The following is a 25530-nucleotide window of genomic DNA, read 5'->3' as shown; positions in this document are numbered from 1 at the left end:
CATTAGAACGAAGGTGTGATATTTCACATAAAGTTAGAACGAAATCCATTAAAAAAAGTTCATTAAACTTTTATTGACGAATTATTTTGTATATATATATATATATATATATATTTTATATTTTAATATTATTTTAATATTATTATTTATATATATAATATTATTTTGTAGTAGCAATTATTATAGTACTAATTATTATTAACATTTATAATATTCTAAGTAATGATAATTAATTTACTAATATTATTTTGACGATCAGAATGGAATGCTTATAAGGCTCAAAATAGTTACTAAGAATCTCATGATTCATAATGACGGTCTTGTTGCTTGTCTCTCGCAATTTTCTAATATTTTTTTGATATTTTATTAGTGATATTAATTCTTTCATATTAAACTAGATAGACTTAAGATACATCCCTTGTTTATTCAAGTTTAGCTTAACATACTATATAAGATATTAGAACAGAAATATTGTAAATATATTCAAATAATTATATAAAATACTTACGCATAACTAGTTAGTTATTAATTCACATTCTATAAGTCAAAAGTAGTTATTAATGATGATTTTTTAGTTTTAATTTTAACAAACATATGTTTAATAATATACTGAAATATGCGAATGGAGTGTAGTTACAATCATACTAGAAAAATAAAGGTTAAAATTAATTTGATGAATAACTATTTTTAGATACCACGCAAAGATATTAAATGAGAGAAAGTAAGCGAATGATGGAAATGATGTCAAACAGTGTATTGTATTTGCCTAAAACCTTAATAAAAAACAAAAACATGATTACATAATATAATTGATATATAAAACAATGAATAAGAAGCCAGAAGTAATCCAGCCAATAAAGAACATAACTCTGTTATGTAAAAAGATTTTTTTCACAAGGAAGAAACGTGCCTAGTAATAAAGTAATCTTTATTATATTAATTTTTATATTTCATGTATTTAATAAATAACTAATACATTTCAAGAATAATGCCAACAAACAGGTTTTGAAAGATTTACAGAATTATGATAAAAACACAAAAAATTAATTTAGCATACAAAAGTTATTATGAATTCGAATCATATTACTGGAGAAGCACCAAATTAGGTCTAATCTTGATTTTCATTGGTATTAATAATACCTAAAACTATTAGGAAAAATTATTTTGTAAAGGTTGAAACCAATCACATAGAAGAAAACCTAATATATGATCAATACTTTGGTTTTACTACCAAGCATTCAATATTTAAACCATATGTATATAATTACTAACATCATTAAGAAAACCTACAAAGAGGATAAAGTTTGCCCACCTAGATACAAATCAAGTCACAAACCTCAAAAAATGTTTTCACAGCAATAAACTGACTCTTAAACCCTTACATCTCAGCCAGAATGTTCAATGGGTTAAACCAGAAATATGTTACTCAACAATGAATGAAACTAAAGAAGGTGTAACACAAGACAGTGTAATTGCTATAACTATTTTATATGTGTGATATATCAGAAATAGAAAAATAGAATTTGATTAATATCCAAACAAACCACAAGGACCTGGAATAACTGAGATGTTAGGAAATCGGTTAAAGTAATGTGCGGAAGCTAGGATATCATATCCTTATAATTGAAAGACATTGTTGTTTCTAACTAATGCTAATTTTAATTTTATTTTTTATACATATTTTAGATGTTACTTATATTTAAATTTAACATTTCATTTTATACTATACTAAATTCCTTATATTATATCATTATATACTATGGAAATGGGTATATATTATAACCTAAACATTATATTTCTTATGTTATTTATATTATCTTATATCTGCTTTTCAAATATGCTAGGCCCTAATATTTTTTTTTGATAGCATCTTTATTAGATATGCTTTAGTACTAGTTACTAGTACTTTCGTATCAGTATAAGTTCGTATGGTTTGGTTCGCTGCAATCTTCTGATTTCCTGTGCGTTGTCCAGTAGTTGTATTGCTTCCACATTAGTATGATTTAGTAATTTTCTTTCGTATTTTTATTTTAAGGCGAAATCTTGGATAACTTCGCAAATCCATTTGATTTCCAAGTCATCGTGCAATTCTTCGTTGATTACGTAGCGATAGGCATTGATAATTAATTAGTGTTGGGAACTATCGACTGAAATTGACTATCGACTCTTTAGTAATTGACTACTTTTTACTATCGACTGTTTCAGTCACTATTTTTGGTTCGACTGATTTTACTACTTTTTACCAGTGATTGTTTCAGTCGACTGTTTTCAGTGGCTATTTTCGGTCCGACTGAACTTGTTACTATTTACTATCGACTGTTTCAGTCATAATTTTAGTTACTATTTTTGGTTTTACTTGTTTCATTCGACTTATTTTTAATGTTCTGACTCTGTCGTCCTAGCCGCAACCTTGACAAAAATGTACCCATTGTATGCTTACATCGATTTATATGTGATATATTGTAGTAGATTTTTTGGTAGTTTGCTTGTAAATAATAATATATTGTATATTATTATTATAGTATTTTGCTACGATATTTTTCAAGATTGTTGACGAATAGGGTAAAAAGATTAAAACTGGTATAAATAGTAAAATATTTTGACTGTTTTTATGGTAATAATAGGTTATATGTTGATTACTCTCTCGATTTTTATTCAATATTATTCCGTTCAATAATACATAAGGAATTATCATTTCATTCAGATTATTTTTAATTATGTCATGGATTGTTTTTTTTTCTATGATTAGGTATATGTTTAATTTTTATATGGTTTTTATGGTTATTGTACATCTTTAGTTTTTAGGTTTTGTTTAAGTTCTACTCTATTGTCTATATTTGTTATAGTATATTATTTAAAGGTAGTAATTAACACATTAAAATGCAATAAACATTTGAGGAGTATTATTCCATTTCATAAAAAGATTCCATTCTTTTTGATAGATCCACAGAACTTTCAAATATAAAAGTAATTCTACTTCCTTTAATATTAAATTATAAATGGCATGTTATGTATAATTATTATAATAGTATTCAGTAATAATGTTTTTCCTTCTCTCTTTCAAAGTTAGTTCGTGACGGAATTTATACATCTCCGTTTCGCTTAACATATACTACCGTTGGAAAATATAACTACATGTAAAATTAACTACCCAAGAAATTATCTCCGTCCTTTCCTCTCTCACAATTTATACAGGAAAGGATTCGTACATCTTCGTCTGACATTACGAATTGAAAAAAACAGTAGACCCGTTATTTTTTATTATCAACTGTTTCAACTGTTTTGCGACTATCGACTGTTTCAACTGTTTTCAGTCGATAGTTCCCAATGCTATAATTAATCGAAGAATTTTGTTTTGGCAGCGTTGGATTACTTGTTGGTTCGATGTTTTAGTGCCAGCCCATAGGTCTAAACTGGCTTTATGATAACTGATAAACGAATCTCTTTAATATAAGGTTAAGTTGAGAGTATCTTCTCTTGCTCTTGTCTAACATGATGTAAGAATGACAATGAATTAGAACAAAACGTCGTGGTGATGGGAGAGCCAGAAGTAATAAATATCGGAAACGAGGGTTTAAAAACAGAAGATTTAATAGTTTAAGTATAGAAGGAAATGGATGTCATAATTAAAAGAACCATGAATTTGTACTACATTTAATTTCAATTAAATTGGATAGTGGAAGAATATAATAAATGTTAATTTGAAATTATATTTAACGCACACCTCGTAATATTGATGCGGCGAAACAACACCTTATCTCAACTATTAATATAAGCACATTTCTGATATCCGTTAAAATGTTTTAAAAATTCTAATTGTAATCTCTAAGCCTATATTGGTGACCTCTTTTGTTAAGAATAACGATAAGGTATTATCAAACCAGTTCAGCTGCAGATTTTTTCCATATAAAATTATGTTCTTTAAAAGCGACTGATTAGTTTTTAACAGGCGAATTATCAAATTATTTGCTACCAGTCAGCCAGCCAACACTCTCATAGGAAATTCCAAACTTTCTTCTTTTTAAAAATGGGTCACTCTGTATAATTTTACATATTCAAATCGTTTAAAAAATTTGAATTGAATACCAAATCTCTTTTGTAATTCATTATACGAGGGAGATTTAAATAACGAAAATATGCAATCATGAAGAAATATTGCTAATTTTTGTATAAACTTTTGTCTTTGAGATACAAACAGCTTTATATTTTATCTTTCTCTTCTTCAACAATTTTGAAAGCGATGTGGATGGGATGATGTTTGCAATAACTAATTTTTGTCCTGAAGGGGATTTCTTTGGGATTATTTATGCGCATCTGAACTGAACATATATTACTTACAACACATTAAACACATTTAAATTATATATTTATATTCAGTTATTTGTTTTGCTATAATAAATAGAGTTGATCTGCATATAAACTTCGAACTACTGTCAAAATCTCACGGGACACAATAAGGATCCCAGATGACATTTAGTCTTTGCCAGCCTGGTTACTGGAGTGACTATTGTGGCTATTTCTTCATTAAGCACGCTTGTTTATAGTAGTGATGGTCTTTAGAGTCAGTTTCAGATCACCGACATACTAGTTACGGTGACCAATCATTCACTATCACATCCGACACTACCCCGTCGTGCTCTAACTCCTAATTGTCTCGACCTTCTCCTGCGAGCGATTAACTCATGTACCGCAAGCTGCGTGGTGTGATAACGACGCCACGTCCTTGCCTGGCCCTTGTGCCTTTTAACGGTGTTACCGGTTACGGGCACCCTCCTTACTAACAGTAAGAAGTATCAGTTAGGGTCATTGGATCAGCTGATAGGGTGGGGTTTAGTGGGTAGCCCAGAGGCAGCCTCCACATAACTAGTCCAACTCGCTTATTCTTGCGGGTCTTCCCGACCAGGTATCCGTAACAGGATTCCCCTACCCGGTTCCAGGCCAAAAAAAAAAAAACCAATCATTCACTGGTTCTTTTAACAGTGACCTAAGTCACTGTTATTTTCTTTTATATGGTATCTTGTTTTCTGTATTACATTCGCTCTCAGGTTATACTGTTGAATGAACACAAGAAAGAATTGTTTTTAAATGTATTTTATCCAACAAGAAAACTTCATCTCATTGTAGCTCAATCCCTACACTTTTACTGATATTTTACACATTAACACTAACTGTTGAACGTTGTTTTCTCATGTTGATTTTTTTTTCTTACAAAGTCTACGAGTTCTGATCATTTCTAACTTCCATAGTTAAAATCCATAGTTAACTACTTTTTAAAACCTACTGAATTTTAAAAAGTTTCTAGTAGATTCCCGAGGTTCCTCAAACCAATGTCCCTTCAGTAATCAATAGCCAGGTGTTCTTCGAATAAACCACTGCGCCAAAACGATTTAAATATTTGTTTAAATATAACATGGTTTATTAAATACTCTTAGTACTCTTGGTACAATTAATTCACAAGCAAGATAAGTGCTGGATAAATGCATCATAAATTAAAATAAAAGTAGTCTAACTTATGTTGAAGTTAATTGTAACGCTTATACACTTTATATATGTTAAGTTCGCGTAGTTTGATCTGATTTCCTGTGCTTTGTCCAGTAGTTTTTTTATTTCCACATTAGTGTGATTTAAATTGAGTAAATTTCTTTCATGTTTTTTTCTGCTAAATGCTAGATAACTTCATGAATTCATTTGATTTCGAGATTCTCCTGCAGTTATTTATTGATTACGTATATATAAGCATTGTTAATTAATACAAAACCATTTTTTGCCAGCACTGGATTACTAGTCGGTTAAATAACTGTCCAAATAGGCTTTATTATTCATTGATGTATCAATCTCCTTAATCTTAGATCTTAGGATATATATATATATATATATATATATATATATATATATATATATATATATATATAAAATTGCTTCCATACCATCGATACACATTATAATATGCAATTATAGCATCAATTTATTAAAATAATGTAAAAATAATACCTATACCCATACAATCCGTCCAGTGCGACCAAAACAACTACGTCATCTGCAGATGTGGAACGTTTTAACGGGCATTTAAAATTTCACCAGTTCAAAACGCAATTTTTCTTTCAAATCCATTTCATTGTAGAAACTTAATAACTTTTATTTAGGTTAAGTTATGTAAGTATAATTGTCATATAGTAATTTTTCAAGAATAGTCATCTAGCCTATTATAAACGAACAAAATGTATTAAATGAAAATATTGCTAAAATAAGATTTTAGGAACACCTCGTATAAATATATCGAATGTTCAAATTATAAGATGAAAAGATAACAATGAAACTTTACCATTGTTGAAATGTCAGAAAAAAAACTAATGTAGAAATTATTCATTAAATATAACGACATCGTATATATCCAAAATAAATACATCAAAATTTTGCGTCGAACGGAAACTATGGTGATTATTTTTAGTCACATGTCAATAACCTCCAAATATATTTTTTTTCTTAAAAATGATTTTGCAATAGACGTGGGTAGCCAGGAACGCACTAGTTTCCAAACAAATGGTCCAAATTTTTGTTGTATATTTTTTTGTTTTTGTATTCAAATATTACTACCTTATTTTACCAAAATAAAAAAAAACAACACGTATTTGGTTATTTAAAGAATTTAGTAAATTATATCGTATTTTTACGTGTTTCAAAAATCCACTTTAAAAATAAAAAGTCATGAACGTATTTTATAAATCGTGCTTAAGATTTCGGTTTTAAAAATAGATTTATGTTCTGGAATGAATTAATATGTGTATAAATACGACAGATTTTATTTATAAAGTGGAAATGAAATTACATATTGAACATACGTGTACAGATGTGACATATAAGTTAACGATTGTTTTTATTTTTATTGTCTTGTGATTCCCATGACTTGATGTTATTTTTAAGTGCTGTAAATAACGACTTTAAGTATTTTGATTCAATTATTTTAAAACAAACAGTGGTTTGAAATAATAGTTTTTTGGTGATAAAATAATATTTTCAACCATTCAGAAACTTTATATCCTATTGGACTCTGAACTGACACGTCACTCACCTCTCTGAAAAAAAAAACAGCTTAGTAGGCCAAAAAGTTTACATAGAAATGTCGAAATAATTGTCTATGATAGATAAATTGGTACCATTTCTCTTTTTATATGGGGGTTTGTCAATAAAACTCGATGTGAAAATTGATAGGCTCACTTCGATGCTGGCTATTATTTATTCCTCTTGCTAAGATAAAACGTTGTTCTTACGTATTAATGAATTTATCTAAATTTATACATATTCAAATCGGCATTTTTTCTACACAGTGTCTTGTTTTTTTTTTAATTTAATTATATTTAGTAAGTTATGATACAATGAATTTTGATAGTTGTTTTCTTCGAAGTTGAACAATCGAATATAGGTTTCAGAACACCAAAATATAAGTCCACATGAATTACATATAATCAATCAATCAATATAGCACAGTTTGCGATTACAACGATTACGATAAACAATACATTTGGCATTGTAATTGTTGGTAAAAAGTAGTAGTAACTAACCGCACTTTGAACAGCTTCGAATGTTTAAAGACAAGATGTTGCAGTTCAGTTTTCAAACCCAACAGCTTTTTCCAAACATTTGCTTCAAGTGGAACAAAAACATACTTTTGGAGGTCTTTTTTTTGAAGATTCCGGACGTAAAAAGTTCTTGAGAGATCCCAGAAAACCAGTCAACTCCTGCTGGAAAATCATACTTCTGCTTGACATCACTGGACCTCGTGTTGCGCTCACCTACCCAAACTTGGCTCCATCTGAATATAATGCATTCCAGTTGGATTCACTTCATTGTTCTCTGTATTTTGATATAAAATAAATTTACTGAACAATCTATAATAGCTATTCCATACACCTAATAGAATTACAAATTGTTCTTGCTACTTAAGGGAGCCATAAATGTCTTAACAAGGTTTCGGAAAAATTACGCTTGCTATTTTCTGCTCTTAACTGATTTTTAATTCCGCTGTAAAAAATGTCTAACCAACTGTTTTCGAACTATTATTCAAAAAAAAATTGTTAGTGTTTATGATCATTTTGTGGTAAAGGCTCGCCTATTTTCCCATATTCTTTTTTATACCCAATATTATTAAATTAAATTCATTCTTCGTAACAAATTCTAACACCATATAAAATGAATGTTCACAACTTTTCACAACTCATTGATCTATTCTTTCAATGGTTAGATCCGTCTATGGAATCATGTAGAATACGGTTTCTTTTTGTCTCACTTTTACGACTGGTTATCTATGAATTCTATACATAGTTCCTCGAATAACACTCAATGTTATAGCAAATTATTGTACTTTATTTCAATATTCATCTAAATCAAATTGATAATTCTCTCACAGACAGTGTTTATCTTTTAACTTGATATCACTTAAAATAAAGCCACTAAATATATTTTCATATATCAAATATTATAAACTTAAATTCATATTTTGATATCAATAGAGTTAGTTTGTAGTAATTTTTAACAATTCAGCTTCCAATGAATGATTTCTTATTGAATAATTAAAAAGCAAAGTAAATTCGTTGGAATATGTTTGATAGTTTTTTAGTTTTTTAAATTAATATATTTAGAAAATTACTTCTTTGTTTTTACTTCAATTGAAAATGATTATCAGCATTATTACGAATGTATTCATGTATTTATTGGTTATAAGAATCTAGATAAAACTTTATCAACTGCTTGATCCCAGTATTTTACTGATTAACAAACATCCCAGGAAGCATATTTCAAACAGTCATTTAGTTGACATTTACTCCTTCGCAGTATTTCATTATTTCGTCATAATCCTAATAATTTAGCAGCCTGTTTCTTTTCTGTTAATTTGTTAGTTTTTGTATACATTTTGTAACTATTTGTAGTTTAGAATTTATTGTTCCTATTGCTTCATAATTTATTCTAAATAATTCACATCAAAGCGTTATAGCCATAGTCGCTTCCTCGTTAGTCAATTGGTCTGTAATGTAGACTGTTTTCTGTACATTTATTCTCCTCCTCGGTTTGCTTCTAATCGTTTATAATACGTATTTAATACATTTTACTAATATTTGCTACTAGTACTATTTGCAGCTAGTATTGTACTAAATATTTAATACACTTAATAAATTAAGCGATATTGGAAAAATAGAATGATAAATTAATCAAGATTTTTAGTCTTTAGAAGAAAACAAGAAAATAAACACTTTGATGCGATTGTTGTATAAAATACAATTTACTGTAAAGCAAACAAGACCTTTTTGTTGAGTGTTGTAGTTGCCGTACTTCGGTAGTAATGTGTAATAAAAGGAGAGTTTTTTCGTGTCTTATTACGAATATTTTGATTACTTCAATGACTGTTCTCGCAGAACTTCTTCGTAGTTATATTCAATAGGTATAATGTATGTTTTAATTTAGCACTAATCCATATAGTAAAGTACAACAAGCTCAGGCTAAGCCTAGGCTTTAGCCAACGTTGTACAACCTTGGCCCTGGCTTGGTATATGGTCTTGGTCCAGTTTTTTCAGTAAGCCTGCAGTTATAAGTCTTACCAAGTCTTGGCAATCAAGATAGGCGAAAGCCAGAAGCGATAACTCAGTATCGCTACACAATTACTGGCTTGCGAGCAGTAGAGCCAAATAAAACCTGATATACTTTTATCAAAGGAATCTAAAGAATTAAATATTTTCATAAAAATGGATATCCCATCTAAACACAATACTGAAATTATAGGGCTTTAGTAAAATTCTATATCCAATAAATGAATACGTCTATATCTATCGAATATATAAATCATCCAAATTGCCACAAATATCTCATGTACTGACCTTTTACTTGGATTACATAAACACTATAAATAAACAGTATAAATATTCGAAGTCCGATACTTATTCAAGTGTAAAAAACAAAAATATTTCAAAATGTCAATAGCAAAAATATTTATCGACTATAAATGCGTACTATTTGACCTGATTTTTAATTCATAATAAACGGTCTTGTATGTTCTCGGGGATATCAAAGAACAAATCGGCTTAACCGCGTCTACGTTTTTTAATTAATTGTATATTCATTATTTAGTTTTAAAATAATGAAATGAAACGTAATAGTATATTCTATATAACCAAATAAATATAATTATGAGATATTGTTAATTTATCCTATTATTTTATTGTAAATAATAATAATTTATTCTTTATCAAATATGTCGAATTTTGTGCTGAAGAAAGTGAGTTTTACTTCACTATATTAATATGAAAGAAAGTAAATGTATAGTAGTTTGGGAGTTTCAAAAGTGGTATTAAAACAGATGATAAAAATAGTTGCAAGATAAACAAAACAGATCACAAAATTCAGTGATAAAGAATTAAAGAAGTAACAAGAACTTCTACATATATCTTAAATAATTAGACGTTGGTAACTATAATACGGAAACGCTTAACAGCATTAACAGGAGAGCTTAAAACAAGAAACAGAGCAGATTCTCAAAATTAATGAACTATTTCGGTTAGTCGGAAAATACTCCCAAGTTGATTCAAGATCTAATAGATTCGTTTTATCAGTCAATTATAAAGCCTATTTGGATTTAAGCAGGGTTGCACTAAAACATTAAACTAACTAGTAATCCAACTTCGGCAAAATAAATTTATTCGATTGATTACCAATGCTCACCGCTACGTAACCAATGAAATACTGCACGATTACCTCGAAATCAAATTGATCTACGAAGTTATCCAGATATCACCTCAAAACGTGAAATAAGTTTACTAAATTACAGCAACGTCGACAAGCAACATATACTGGACAACGCGCAGGAAATCAGAAGATTGAAGTGAACGAACTTGTATAGTGTATATGTAATTTAATTTTAATTTAGAAAATACATACTGATGATTTTCTCCCTCACTTATCTTGTAATATAATCTAATACAATATATATCTAATACAATAATACAATATATATATATATATATATATATATATATATATATATATATATATATATATATATATATATATATATATTGTATTATTGTATTAGAACAAAATAATTAATAATTTTATTTATTTTAAAATAATTAATAAATTACAAAATAATTATCACTAGTGCGATTATAGTAATGCAGTAATTACTGAAAAATTATTGATAAATAGTTTTTATAAATTTAGGTCACAATTTCAACGTCCCCCTTGCGCTTTTATTTTCTTCTTAACAACGCGGTTACCAGAAGCTATTCTGGATACCGCTAGCTATTTTTATCCAGATTTATTTGGCTTCCTATGTCCTGTCCTTAACTGTTATTCATTTTAATTACTTCAGTTTTAAATTCCACAAATGTATATTTAAATGTAAATTTTTATGTTTTTGAATGTTAGATATGAATGTGCTTCTTTTAAATAAATTTACTTATTTTCTGCAATTAAATTAAGTTCATCATATCAGTTATTGTATATATTTGAAAATAGAAATCATTTTTTATATTTTTATTAGATTCGCTTGGTATAATACAATCTTAATTATAAATTAATGTATTGCTACTTTTCATTTGTACTGAAAAATGGTGTAAGTACGTCAGTATACATTTCCCAAATTTAAATTAAAAAAGACTGAGTTAAGCTGAAGTTAATTAAACTTATACAACATACAAATGTATGTGATTTGGTTGGTTTCAATTGTCTAGTATCTTGTATCAGCGGTCATTACATAAGCAGAAGTATGAAAACTTGATGTTCAAGTAAAAGAGAAAGTCTGCATGGTATAAGCGAATCTACCTCAATTGTTATGCCAACCAGATATTAATCCTTATTCCAATCTCCAATTAATATAACTTGGTTGACCAAGACTTCAAAAATATTGAAAATAAACCCATATCGAAAATAAAAGATGCCGTTTTATCCATTTGGAATTGGAATAGGATTGAATTTCCACTCAGAAAATTCTATTTCACCAACTTAGAATCTATTTGGCATAGAACAAGGCACAATAAAGTAAGGAAAACATATAACATGAAAAATAAAAAGGAAATAACTTGGTTTGGATGAACTCTTGAACTCGTCATGACTCATCAGAGGTCAGATTCAGTACCAGAAAATACAGGTTTAACCAATAGGGTGACCATGAGCGGCATTATAATATTAAGTGTTCACATAATGGCATACATGTTTGAAAGAACAAAGAAAGATATGAGGAAATTTAAGAAACCTTATTGTTAACAAAATCGGATAACCAGTGAGGCATTAGATAGTCTTTAATTGTGTATTATGAAGTTCAATATATTGATTTTTACACTCATTCAAATTAATTCATATAATACCACATTCAACATGGTACATATGTGTGCGACATCAGTTTTCACAGTTTAAAAAAAACATTCAAGATATCTTTTATATACGTATAATTTTTTTTCCAAAAAAAACAATATCAAAGACATTTTTTCAACATAACTAGACGTATCAAAGATAAATATATATATTCGCTAGTAATTTATATGTTAATTCCTCAGCTGTGACCTTATTTTCAATAGTTTATCTATAAGGTATATCACCATAAAAATAACACACTTATTTTATGAAATTTATGTACATTTATTTCAATGGATTTTACGTTTCGGTATTGGTTACGCAATAATTTTGAAATTTGGCATAAATAGATGTTGTTTGCTTGCAACAAGAGAAAAAAAACGCACGTCGGTTATTATTATTAATTGTTTTTTAAATTCTTTTATTAGCGCATTGGAGACTGATGTATTGTTTGTTTTGTATTAATTTAGATAGTTATAACATCAACGAATAAGGCGTACTTGATTAATTCTAGATATTCTTTTACAGAGAAAGCGAACTCGAATTTTAAGAATTCATTCACAACGAATCACATGATCATCACATTCACTGGAAGAATCACAGAGGAAACGAACGCAGATGACCGAAGACAAGTATGACACAAAGATGGCGAAAGTAAGCAGTAACAATAATAGAACGTCACTAGAAGAAATGTGTCCACTCCAGAACGGTTCTAAAGATAACAATAACCCCTCATGCGAACAGACGTCGCTGTCGCCATCGTTGGATCACAATGATGATCTTAATAATCACATATCACAGAATCATCGATCGAACGGTGATGTGACCACCCATAGCATCGATAGCGACGATGAAAGCGAGACTGAATGTGGATGGGGACCTATTGCGCCAAGCTGGATGAAAATATTCGTTTCAAAACAGGTAAATTATTATTGTTTAATATAAATGTAATATATTAAGCCAGTTATATAAGTATACATGTTTTTTTAAAGATAAATTGGGGGGCGCAATCCAAATCAGTATATAGTTTTTTTTAATTGGTTCTAGCTTCCGAAATATTTAATAAATTCACTATTTTACTATTTTTGCTCTTTAACGACCGTTTTTTGAATTAAAAAGTATTAATCAGAAATGAACAGAGGTTAAACAGTCCAGCAGTAATCGTTCATCATGCATTCGTCCAAAAATTCTTAGTATCGCCTTTTGATTTTCGCTATATCTTGATATAGCCGCTTTCCTTGCTCGTCGCTCGTGTTGTCCAAGTTTTGTGGATAAAAATCACGATGCGAATGCAAAAAAATGTATTTTGAGAGATATTCGAGTTCCAATCTTATGGTAATTTGGCAACAAATATTGGTTACGAGCTTGTAATCCGGTGATTTTTGGTTACCGAGAAAGTTGTGGACAACACTTTGACACGATGCCCATACTGCTGCTTCATCAGGCGTTAAGTATTTGTAAAGCTTGCGTCAGCCATTAGTTTTCGAATATCAGGTCCGACAAATATTTGTTCTTTGATTTTTGCGTATTATTCGCCAATGATTCTTTAGGCAATTTTTGACACTGATGATACGTCAGGATATTTATACTGTCTTTTTTGTATTTATACCGACAACAGTTTCGAGCAAAAGTACCAATCATCTACAAGATGTTTCTCATCTCTCCATAACGTTGGCACAGAAAATGAAAAGTACACCTTTTCACCAAGTGGCCACTTATACAGCTTTGTTCTGCACACGTTACAAAACAATTTCGTTACTTATGGCTTGTCAATGTTTAGTAGATAAATGTTTACAAATAATTTATTATGTACCATACTTATTGCGAATTATAAAATGTACTTATAAGGAATACTTAGGCCAAATAAAGAGACATTCGCAAAATTCTTGTTGTAAAAGTGTTTTTCCACAAGTATCAGATCACTATGTATCCTTGTTATTACTGCAGTCTTGAATATTAATAATTAATCTTCATTAAAAAATATCCTATGTTACTTTTATTGTATGTCTATCTAAGATTAGTTCAGTATCTGTACAATTTCATTTAAAACAATCAATCTTTAATACCCAAATTGAGAAAAATCGGATTTTATTTTCGTACTATCATTATTATTTTATTGTTATCGGTCTATATTAACAGGACCAAGACGTTGTGCCACATACATCAATAATAAAGTTGACACTGTTAAACTGTCAACGATATTGTTGTCATAAATTGAGATTAAATGAAGAATAGTTTAAGCATTGAGACCTACGTATAGTAGAGATGTTCCAGTGGCTGATCCACTTGCTTAATAGTTGTTGAGCCCTGATGAAAATATTACACAAAGATCTGAATCGAATAATTTTTACCAGAACATTGTTCCCGCTATTTGTTTATAATTGTTAATATATTTTTTCTATTAATACATGAACACTCGTATTTTTCTGTTGCCTGATAGCTCTATAACTATGCTAACTCAGATGCTAACTCAGATCAAGTAAATTAGTTATAAAGAGTAATGTAGTTATTTTATAACCACACCTCATACATACACCTGTATACACATATACTTATCACTTTTTATACATTCAAATTGAGTACATGTATCACATATCTGATCAAAATTATACCTCTTGATTTTTTTATTTGAGACAAAAATTGGATTTTATCGTTTCACGCACGTCAATATCCAAGTTTACTTATTCATAAAATACGTGTTATTAAGTAATATTATCAGAGTTCGATACTGTTTACATGTCTACAACACATTTTACATTAAAATGATATTGTTCCAATATTCACGATATAATTTGCTTATTGCTTGAAAGTTCTGGAGCTTATTCAAAAAGAAAAACATCGAAATTAATTTTAATTATAAAAACTCACTCATCACAATCAAGTTTATATTTGTTGGCTTTTTTCTTTGGAACATAAAGAAACCAGATATAAAAAAGACTAGTACTATAACACAACGAAATCGATCAGATAGCCATAACTTTGTTTATAGATTTTTAATAATTCCTTGAATATTATTTATGCACAACCAGTGGCGTTACTACATTTTTTTCTGATTCAATGAATATGGTGATAAATCTTAATAATAATTTCCTGATGTAATATACTATATTAATTAAAGTTTTTCATATGTTTTTGTAGGTAAAAATACACAAATAATAGTGTGATAGCTCGTGGGAAGTACTTATCTTAACCAAGCCTACATTAAATCTTATCGCATAATAACCTTTCATCCGTAGACATCGTTTTAGTTGAGAATTCCACTTTATATAAATGCAATTAATACTGTAAATAATGAGAAATATTAATATTAATGAGTTGAATAGCAACAGGAAAATTTAACACAGTGTTATAGCCTTTTATTTGTTTTCATTTCCATTAGCTTTTGTTGTATTTAGTTCAGATGCTTTTTAAAACATTTGTAAATGTATAGAAATTATTTTTCCATCAAAATGTTTTTATTAAATATTACAAATAATTTTGTATCGTTGAGTTGAATACTTCGATATAAACATGAGAATGGAGCCTGAAGGTATCTGAAGGTTTCGGTGTAAATGATCAGTTCTATATTATATATCTCACTACTATATATCACTTACTATGGTTTCTAAAATTGTGTTCTGGAAAATTGCTTTTCCCGGAACATTCCCATAATTTAATTCCATCCATATAAGATTCCGTACATTATTATGTACTGATAATTATAATCCTCTTACAATTAACCAGTACACTTTTCTATATTTTAACTTCAGTTCTTTCTTAAGATGTTCCTTCCAGCAAAGTTTTACATCAAGAGTCATTTCGAGATCCTTAGCATTGTTGTTTATATGGGATCCGAAACTCGCTCATTCCAGAAGACATCCGGTCTTACCCAGCCTGGTTACTGGCCGGACTGGGATGGTTATTCCTTGTCGGATTTTTCACTGTTGCCTAGAAAGACATTTACAATTACACCCACAAACATAAAGTACATCCGTGTCTCAGCAGGATTGGAACTCGCGACTATCGCAACAGTAGGAGGACCGTCCTGTTGCCCAGACCACTGTGCCAACGAAGCCGACTTAGCATTGTTGTTATATGTAATGTTAGTATTATTGCGTATCAATTATTTTCACATCTACAGAGTAGGTAATGAATTGACCCAATATAAATGCTTTCAAAATGCTGCTTAAAAAAGAAACCTAAGTTCAATCCAACTGACTATAGGCCCATCAGCCTGATTAGTTTACTTTCCAAACTTGCCGAAGAAGCGGCACGTTTTACAACACGCTTTAAACAGTTTTACAGACGCACACCACATAATCCCGAACGCTCAATTCGATTTCCATGCCAAACACGCAAGCCTTCATCAAGCTACCCGCGTCGCAGCAACCATCCACCAGGCATTAAGAAAAGGTCGAAAAACTAGAGCCATCTTTTTAGATGTTTCCAAAGCTTTTGATGAAATATGGCACAACGATCTAATCATCAAAGCGAACAATCTTGGTCTACCGAATGACCTAATCTCCCTGATAGATTCGTACTTGGACGGTAGATCCTTTCAAGTGAGGGTCGATAACGCAGTCTCCTCTCGAAAACAGATCTCCGCAGGAGTCCCGCCAGGTGCTCCACTAGCCCCTGCCCTGTTCAACCTTTAGATAGCTGATTTTCCACTCCACAAACATTCCCACACAGCATTTTATGCAGATAATTTAGCTTTCTTTACCACCAGTTACAGTCCCGACGCCATATGCGACAGACTTCAATTTAGTCCGACTGAACCAGGTGATTGCGTGGTACAAATTCTGGCGGCTGCAGATAAACCAGATAAACTCAGGCTATTCTGTTCCACCGCAAGGGAGTTCCATGCTTATCGACTCCAATTCGATAATGTTCTGGCTCCAGAATGTATCATACTTCGGTCTCCAGTTCGACCGCAGGTTCCAGTGGTCAGCCCAAATCCAGCAAGCTATCTGCAAAGGTAATCGCGTGTATAGTCTACTCTTCCTACTCCTCTGCAGAAAAATTAAACTCCCAATCCCCCAGAAAGCGTCTCTGTATTAAATGCTAGTCCGTCCAGTCTGCCTCTACGGAGCACAGGTGTGGTACAGGTATATCTCTGAGAGACAACTTGAACTACTCCAAGTGTTCTAATCCAAAAAAGTCCGCTCGTTACTCAATACCCCATGGTCTATGAGGAACGTCAACACTCACCTCGAATCAGGCATCCCGTTGGTGAAGAGTTACACGAACATGCTCAGTGTAAGGTTCTCCCCAGCCGCCTTAGAACACGACAACGCCTTGATAAAGTCCCTACCCATCCACAAACCTCGGTATATAACCAACTGCGATAATCCCAGTAACTCAGGGTCTCCATCGCCCGCAAAACAATTCAGTATCCTGAGCCCGAAGCGACATCATCAAAAGACCATTTGGTTCTAGTTGGTCATTCTGGAATAAGGAATAAAAGCTCATTTTACTGTAAAGTAGTCTTCCTCTTGTTTGACTCTAAATATTCGGTAACATTTCCTGCATCTTATGAACAAGGCTTGGACTACATCTAAGAATATAGCAGGATATACTCTTTTATCTGCCTAAGCTTTTTCAATGACTTCTATTATTCTATACACCTAATTGTTGAATGTTAATAAACTGGTGTGTTGGTAATGTATTCTCTCCATAGTAGGTTTTATTATTTTTAACTGAAGTTCTTCAAATTCATTAGCTATTATCGGTAACAATGAGATAAGTCTGTAGGCTTCTATATTCGTCTTTTATAGGTCTATACTCGCTCAATTCAAATTCTTTGGAGGTATTTCGTATGAATATGTTCGTAACTACAAGGTTTTAAATTAAGTCATTATTCGAAATATTTAATTTAATACGATATAAAAATAATTTTTACATAGAATTGAAAGTTACTCCTAATCATTAATCTTCTGTCTAATTATACATGATTAACCAATCATCGTGAAGCGTTACATATCTTATGTAATCTGGGAAAATCTCCCTAAGAGTAATTACAACAGACGGTGTATCCTTTAGATATTCGATCCAGTTTACACAATTTTTTGCTGAAAAATTTTAATTGACATGTTTACAATTAATGTTCATTGACTAACTATATACGCACTTAACTTGAAACTTAACTATGTAACAGCCAGAGTTTTAGTATTTAGTTTATTATGTATTGTAGTTACGCACCAAAGAGTTTTTTTTTGCGATATACTACTCATATATACAACTATATGTACATTTTTCATCATCATCTTTCAACTCCTTTTTTTTTGCCTAGCAAACAATGAAGACACGATATTGAAACGAATCGAATTGGCATTTTGGGTCAATTCGTGTGGTTTAGCTATTTTTCTTCCTTTTAGACTCATCAACTGTTAAGCTGTCAAAGGTTCGTTGAGAGTTGGGCCAATAAATTTCCGTAAGTCTTGCAATTTATTATCTTCGAACTTGTTTGGTCTTCTAGTCTAGTATTTTTTGTCGCTGATATCAAAAGTTTCATTCGATGAGACCTAAACCGCCAATTGGTTGATTACGAAGCAGCATCACCTTAAGTTTCTTAAGGTGTTTGATAAGCAAAAGTAACGTAAAAAGTAAACTAAGGTAAAAAGTTGATTGAACAAAAGTATGAATGTCGACAATGCAGTGTTTAGCGTTCCATGATTAGCTTTTCTATATATATTGAAGAACTGAATGGTGCTAAATTGAAACATTTATGTTAGAAAACGTTATTTTATGTAGAGAAATTTCAAAACCAACGAATTCAATAGTTGCTTACAATAATACATTAAATTTTTGCTAATAGATATAGCTGATCAAAATACATGAATCTCCAATTAAAATTCGCTAAGTTGAGAACAAATTGATTTGATAAATTAATAATTACAACTTCCTCATTTAAGAGCTTTACCAATAGTTCAGTGTGTCCATTGAAAAACTCATTACAAATTAATGAATATATTTGTGAATATGTATTAGATTTTTACATTGATTACTGAAAGATCTCACAATATTCCTGGTAATTCTTCTGTCCTTCTTTACCTTGTTAATGTTTTATATTCTGTGGTAATAATGTTCCCTTGTTCCACAAAAATATCAATCAATTTTTCGCAAGTAAATACTGTGGTGTCATGGTGAAAACTCACATTCAATACTCGTAGGTAAAATGCAAAATTATTGTTATGTTTCTCCTGCAATTGGTCCTTGAGTTATTTAACTACGTGTTAAATAAGCGATAAACAACAAAGGCAAAGTGGGTAAAATTGTTTTAACTACAATCATATTATCTAACATAACTTGACTTGTTTATTTTGTGCATGTATAATCGGCCACTGTACGATTGATTGGAAAATTAAGATTTTTTTTAATGTATAATAAGAATTTTTGAAATGTACATGTTTGCTAGGCGTGCTGCGTTGCTATTTGATCAACGAGATTGGTTTTTTTTTCAGTTGCTTTATTATTTTTGGGTTTTCTGCTAATTAGTTTCATTTTGATTATGGAGTTAACCCAGAAAAAAGAAATCAAATGTAAAATATTCCCAAATTTGACGACGATCTGATTTTTAAACTATGTGTGAAAATTTCCTTACATTAACTCATTGCTCAGTAAATGAGAACAAAAAAAACTGTGAACTTGTGTGAAATAAACTGATCGTTATATCAGCTGTGTCGGTGATTACTTGCCGGATTTTGTGACAGATTTTATTAACCATAAGTAAGATTTGATGTATATGTAATTTTAGTCTACTAACATTAACCTCAAAACTACACAAGTTACGTTTCGCCAAAATAGCAACGTTATAGTTATATATTTTTTTGAAAATGGCGAGATTTGTGTCTAAAAACATGCATTTGCGTTTTAAAATAAAATAACGAAAGAATAAAACGAAGAACTAAAAACGAAAAACAAGGCAAAGAACGTCTTGGTAGATCGAAAAGGTTTGAAGATGTGGAATTGTAGGAGTTATTAGATAAATACTTAGATAAACAATTATTACATTACACATTACAAAAGATGGGGGGGGGGGGGAAATGAGCGTTACATGAATTAAATGACAGGCAATATACCGCAATGAATACTAAGTGAATACTGATTCCTTCATTGCTGATATACCACAATGTATTAACAATACCCTGTATATACTTTATTCTGGATTCCCAACGTTGGTTAGTTATTTAGAACTTGCATATAAAGGACTAGTTGATAACTATTAGATAATAATAATTTCAAATTATGAACCTTTCTTTTTATTCGTGTTTTTAATTAATGTTATTAATGTTGTTTACTTTACTTACTCAGACTGGATGTATAGATCAGTAGCTAATATCCTCTGTAATTGTTACAATACCATTACTGCTTTTTCACCATATGGGATATCGTTGACCACTATGCTCCTTTAGAGTTTCGGTGAATGGAGATAAGACGAAATGAAACAGTGGTGTTTACATTATGTGACCGTTATTTATTGACAATATAAAAAATGTAGAAAATACAAAATAGATAAAACGGATGGCAGCGGTGTTACCTGGAGACGAGGCTTGGGCAGTCGATGGTGGCACGTCTGAACCAAACGATGGTCGGTTACCAAATGATCGAAATACCCTTCAATAACATCCCAGATAAATGTCTCGGCGTTGCCAGCTATTCGTTATAGTGTTCTAGTTGTCGCTGCTGGCACCTCGCCCGCGTTCAACATCTGGGATTATATTTCTGGGTACTTGACCGTTATTCCACGATGTAAAATTCGACATGCCTCAAGGTCGCCACACTCTTATTATCCCGCACTATTCTGATATTGAAGTGAGTTAGAAATATGAACAAATAATTCGGCTCATTTGAGAAGATAAGTAGCTGAAACAAATTCTCTATGAGTTTATTTGGATCTTTTTTTATTATTCTCTTAGCGTTCCTCAATCTACCCAGCAGTCAATAAGCATTTGATGGGACTTATGTTATACAATAACATGTAGAAGATCATTTCGATAAGTGATCTCCTGTACAAACTTATAAACTTAATTTTATTACTGTTCTATATTATTCTAAAAACTATTATATGTCTATTAATAAGGTCGGATGGTAGTAAACGTTTTAACCTACGCACTTGAAAATGAAATGAAATTGCGCACCTTTTGTTTGGCGAGTACATTCGGGTTCACTGACACTTTTTCTTTTTACTTTACACTGGCATTTCGGAAATACTCGTTTAGGTTTCCAGAGGTATATCGCGCTGAATTCGATTGTTACTGGCATAATATGGAAAGTCAACGATGGCACGTAGCATTTTATTTTTGAATCTCTGAAGGATCGCTATTTTGGATTTGCTGGTAGTACCCCACAGTTCAATACCATATGTCCATATGGGCCTAAAAATTTGAGGGTTAGGGCTAAGTAAAAACATATGGATTTAGTTCTAGTAGCGCCATCTATGTGTCAGGCCGGGGACTTTTTAATTGACCTATTATGTAGGTACGTAAATATAGTTACCAAGAACACTATAAATTATCTCCCATGTCGTATAGGTGTTTTTTTGTTGGAATTTGGACTTGTATCTTCATTTTAAATAAAATTTTCAGTTTTAAGAGTGCAGTATACATATTATTTTCAATAAAATGCTAATACACCTTTTCTACAATATATATTCACTATACAGATTAAAATACCATACCCATATGGATGTAGCAATTAATATTTCTAAAGAGAAAAACATTATAAAATTAAACATTATTTATTCAAGATTAATATTTCCAGCTTTCGACCTGAATTAACTCAATCATATTGGATGATCGAAGTTATTTCAACTTCTGCCATGCCTGTAATTCGCTAAAGAGAGTATTTTGTAAATATTATTCAAATTTGGTTATTGTAAAAGGATATTGCGAAATTGTCATGTGAATTGTTGTAAGATTGAAGAATATTTAAACATTAATAAGGTGGATATATGTTCGTATATATAATAATTATTATATGAATATGTGATCTTTAAGGTTAGAATATTGAACTGCACTATTATAGTGCCAATTAGCACTAAATCGGTTCAAACTAACGATTCAAAAAAATCGAATACATCGATTTGTTGACACCCATGGGGAAAGTAACATATTTCGGTACACCAAGAGTTGTTTTAAGTTGATGGAATAAATGCTTCAAATATTTGTTCAATATATTCAAAGTTTTTAATATTCGTATATTGAAACCACTTTGATAATATATAATAACTATATAAACCACTATATAATAATATTATTATCACATTTATCATATATTAGTATTTCCGTTGTTGGAACACTACATAGGTAAAGTATATATAAGCTATTTCAGGCCCCGTCGTTTCAATGAAGTATACTGTTTTATTGTAGTCATACCCTCGTGGATATGGCAACACGTCTTTGTTTACAGAATAGTCCCCAATACAAGCTTCGACTTCCAATTCCCGTTTCAAAATTGGACGTCATGGGGATACATTCACTCATAACACTATTTCACGAGTGATTTCTTTACTACGACAAGAAAAATAACGAAGCAGAAACTGCATGAACTCTAGAGAACGTGTCGAGGGCGTGACCGACTATATTACTACGTGTAATTCGTGTTTTGCACTAGATTTATTGAAAAATGATGAAAATTTTCGATTAGTTCGACTTATTTATATAAAATGGACAAAGCCAAGCAAAGTTATATGCCAGCACTTAAGGCGTTTAATGACTGGAATGTCGTATTTAACTAAAGCAATAAGATTTAAAATTCTTCAGAACACATTTGTCTTTATGCAAGCTGATTATTATCTGAATTCTCACTTAATATTAAAAAAATTGTTTCTGTGTCAATGACACTAAGAATAATTTCTTACATTATAATTTTTCCGCATTTAAATCTTTCTTCTTCTATATAAGAAGTTCTTTTCTATTAGTTTATAATAACTGTAACAATTATTTCAGGTTTAACTTTATAAAAATAAGAAAGGGGCAATAGTAGTATTTTAGCGAATACAGCGAAAGTGCCTTTTAGATTTTTCATTATTATGTTAAAAATGGATTTTTAGATGTCAACAAATCAACATTATTAACACAAAATACGTACATCTACGAGATTTTTTAAAATCTTAAAGAAGCTTACTTAAATAAAATCGTTATTTTTACATCAAAATGTGATTAAAAATAGTAGTATATTAAAAATCATTCGTGAATAAAAGATTGAGTGAAAAGGAACAGTGTTCGACTAAAAACCTGCTGCAACTATTGCACTGGAAAAAACAGCAATTTGTCAAAAATGATCATTATTTATCACTTTCCGCCATAAGCTAAGCATAAATGGCTCTTTGATTGTAATGAAATAAATTATAATTATAAACAACAGTAGTTTTTAATAAAAAGGCAGCATTTAAAATTGAATCTAAAAATAACATAGTATTCTGATAAATTTCTCAAAATATAATTAACATTTGTTTAAATTATAATAAATATAGAAAAAAAACTATACTTAATTTCCCTTACCACAAATATTAACTTAACTAAATAAACACTTAATTAAATAAAGAAATATTGTGAGAAATTGATGCAATTAAAATTTTTGAGAATATAACTCTCTATTTAACCATTTCAAATTGTACGATCCTGTTTTTGTCTATGCCAGTTTTGTTTGTAAAACGTGCTCCTCTTTTTAGCTGCGGATAATCCCGAGAATAATGCCTCAATTAATAGAATAGTGTAAGGGGATAACAAAATTATAAACCCTGTATACTGCATAAATATTTAGATTTGAAAAGTATTTAAGATTATGTTGTCTTGGTATGTTGAATGCTAGATGATATAAACTTGTTTCTAGCGATGAATTTTACACACTATTTTTTAATTATCTTATTCACGAATTTGCATCCAGGAAGATGAAGACCTAGCCTAGACAGTTAAACAAAACCATGAGAAGTCAACAAGTATATATAAGCAGTTTGAATATGATTAAATCATTCAAATTAAACTGAAAAATTAAAACATAGTTAAAGATAAATAGATTTGTGAACATTGCTTGCCTATTATGTTCTATACCAAACAACGGAATCATGTAACGTCATAATAAAACATTGCCGGCTTGATTGGCGCAATGATCAAAGAAACAGGACGGTCCTCCTACTGTGACGATAATTGTGGGTTCGAAGTCTGCTGGACAGGAGTGGAAAATCCGACAAGAAAAATGATCCCAGTCACGCCAGTAACTAGGCTGGGTAAGACCGGATGTCTTCTGGATGATCTCGGTTGGTCACTCGGGTAGGCTTAACGTCAAGGACCGTGGTTCGGAGCCCACGTTGACCACTAGGTCCAGTCCAGATGAACCCTAGTTGGTAAAATTAAAACTCTAAAATATAACAAAAAAACATATTTAGCTAAAAATAAAACCTTTTTTTTCTCACTAGATAAACTTTTTTTATTATTATCCTCTTCATTCAACTGTTTGCTATAAGATGTAAGATAATCATTATTTATAAGTGATACATAAAAATAGATTACCTGAACGGTCTCCTATGCTAACTATAACCTAAATCTGACTCTGGAGTCTACATCTCTCCATTAATCTGATTAGATGGTAATATATAGCCTATCCAAGAAAACAGTGACCTCACGTGTTGTCACAATGTTGCCGTATTTAAGTTTGGCTTTTAGTTTATTTTGGCTTGGATATATAATAACATTCTAATGTAAATAAAATAATGAAACAAAAAATTTATAAAATATAATTAATTTTAACATTATAGTATATCTAATGCATATATTATCGAAGTTTGTAGATTAGACTTGTTTTATTGTATTTACATTGAACTCTTTTCCAAATCACCTATGGTATCCACAGGAGGCCTAATCCACTTAATTAACAATTGTACATCCAAGTATTTTACTTTCATTAGAAAGCATATTTACCTTTTTATGTTTAGTTCTTGTTTGTTTTGGTTGTGGTTAGTGTATTAAAGAATTTTACAGATATTTGACAACTAGACGAATTTTATAGGTTGATTGGGTCAAATATTCGGACACATCAGACAGCATTGTGTCTCTTTTTAACTAGAATAACACGAGAAGGAAAATAGTGTCTGAAATTAAAACGAATTGTCATAGTCAATACTTGATGACGTGAGTTCACTGCTATTTTGGATAGATTATAGCTAGCAATTTAACAAGTACATTTCCGAAGTACTTAACACTAATACTTTAATTT

The 25530-nt window shown here is 30.4% G+C and overlaps 1 protein-coding gene across 7 annotated transcripts in view; it reads left to right on the top strand.

Moving 5' to 3' along the window:
• Positions 1-25530, top strand: part of Oatp74D (Organic anion transporting polypeptide 74D) — a 130556-nt gene that overhangs the window by 69376 nt on the left and 35650 nt on the right. For 6 of the 7 annotated variants that reach the window (XM_076404849.1, XM_076404853.1, XM_076404852.1 and 3 more), the window contains one exon: positions 12865-13257. In XM_076404849.1, coding sequence (XP_076260964.1) covers positions 12955-13257 — 303 coding nt within the window. In that variant the 5' untranslated portion in view covers positions 12865-12954. Of the gene's footprint in view, positions 1-12850; positions 13258-25530 lie in introns of all 7 variants that reach the window. The other variant, XM_076404854.1, reaches the window with a different exon arrangement.

Source organism: Rhynchophorus ferrugineus, unplaced genomic scaffold (assembly GCF_030347505.1).
Source record: "Rhynchophorus ferrugineus isolate W39M unplaced genomic scaffold, kcgeb_rfMv2 rfM5, whole genome shotgun sequence".
Lineage (NCBI taxonomy): Eukaryota > Metazoa > Arthropoda > Insecta > Coleoptera > Curculionidae > Rhynchophorus > Rhynchophorus ferrugineus.
Note: the sequence above shows the minus strand (reverse complement) of the source record. Positions and strands in the feature narration are given on the sequence as shown.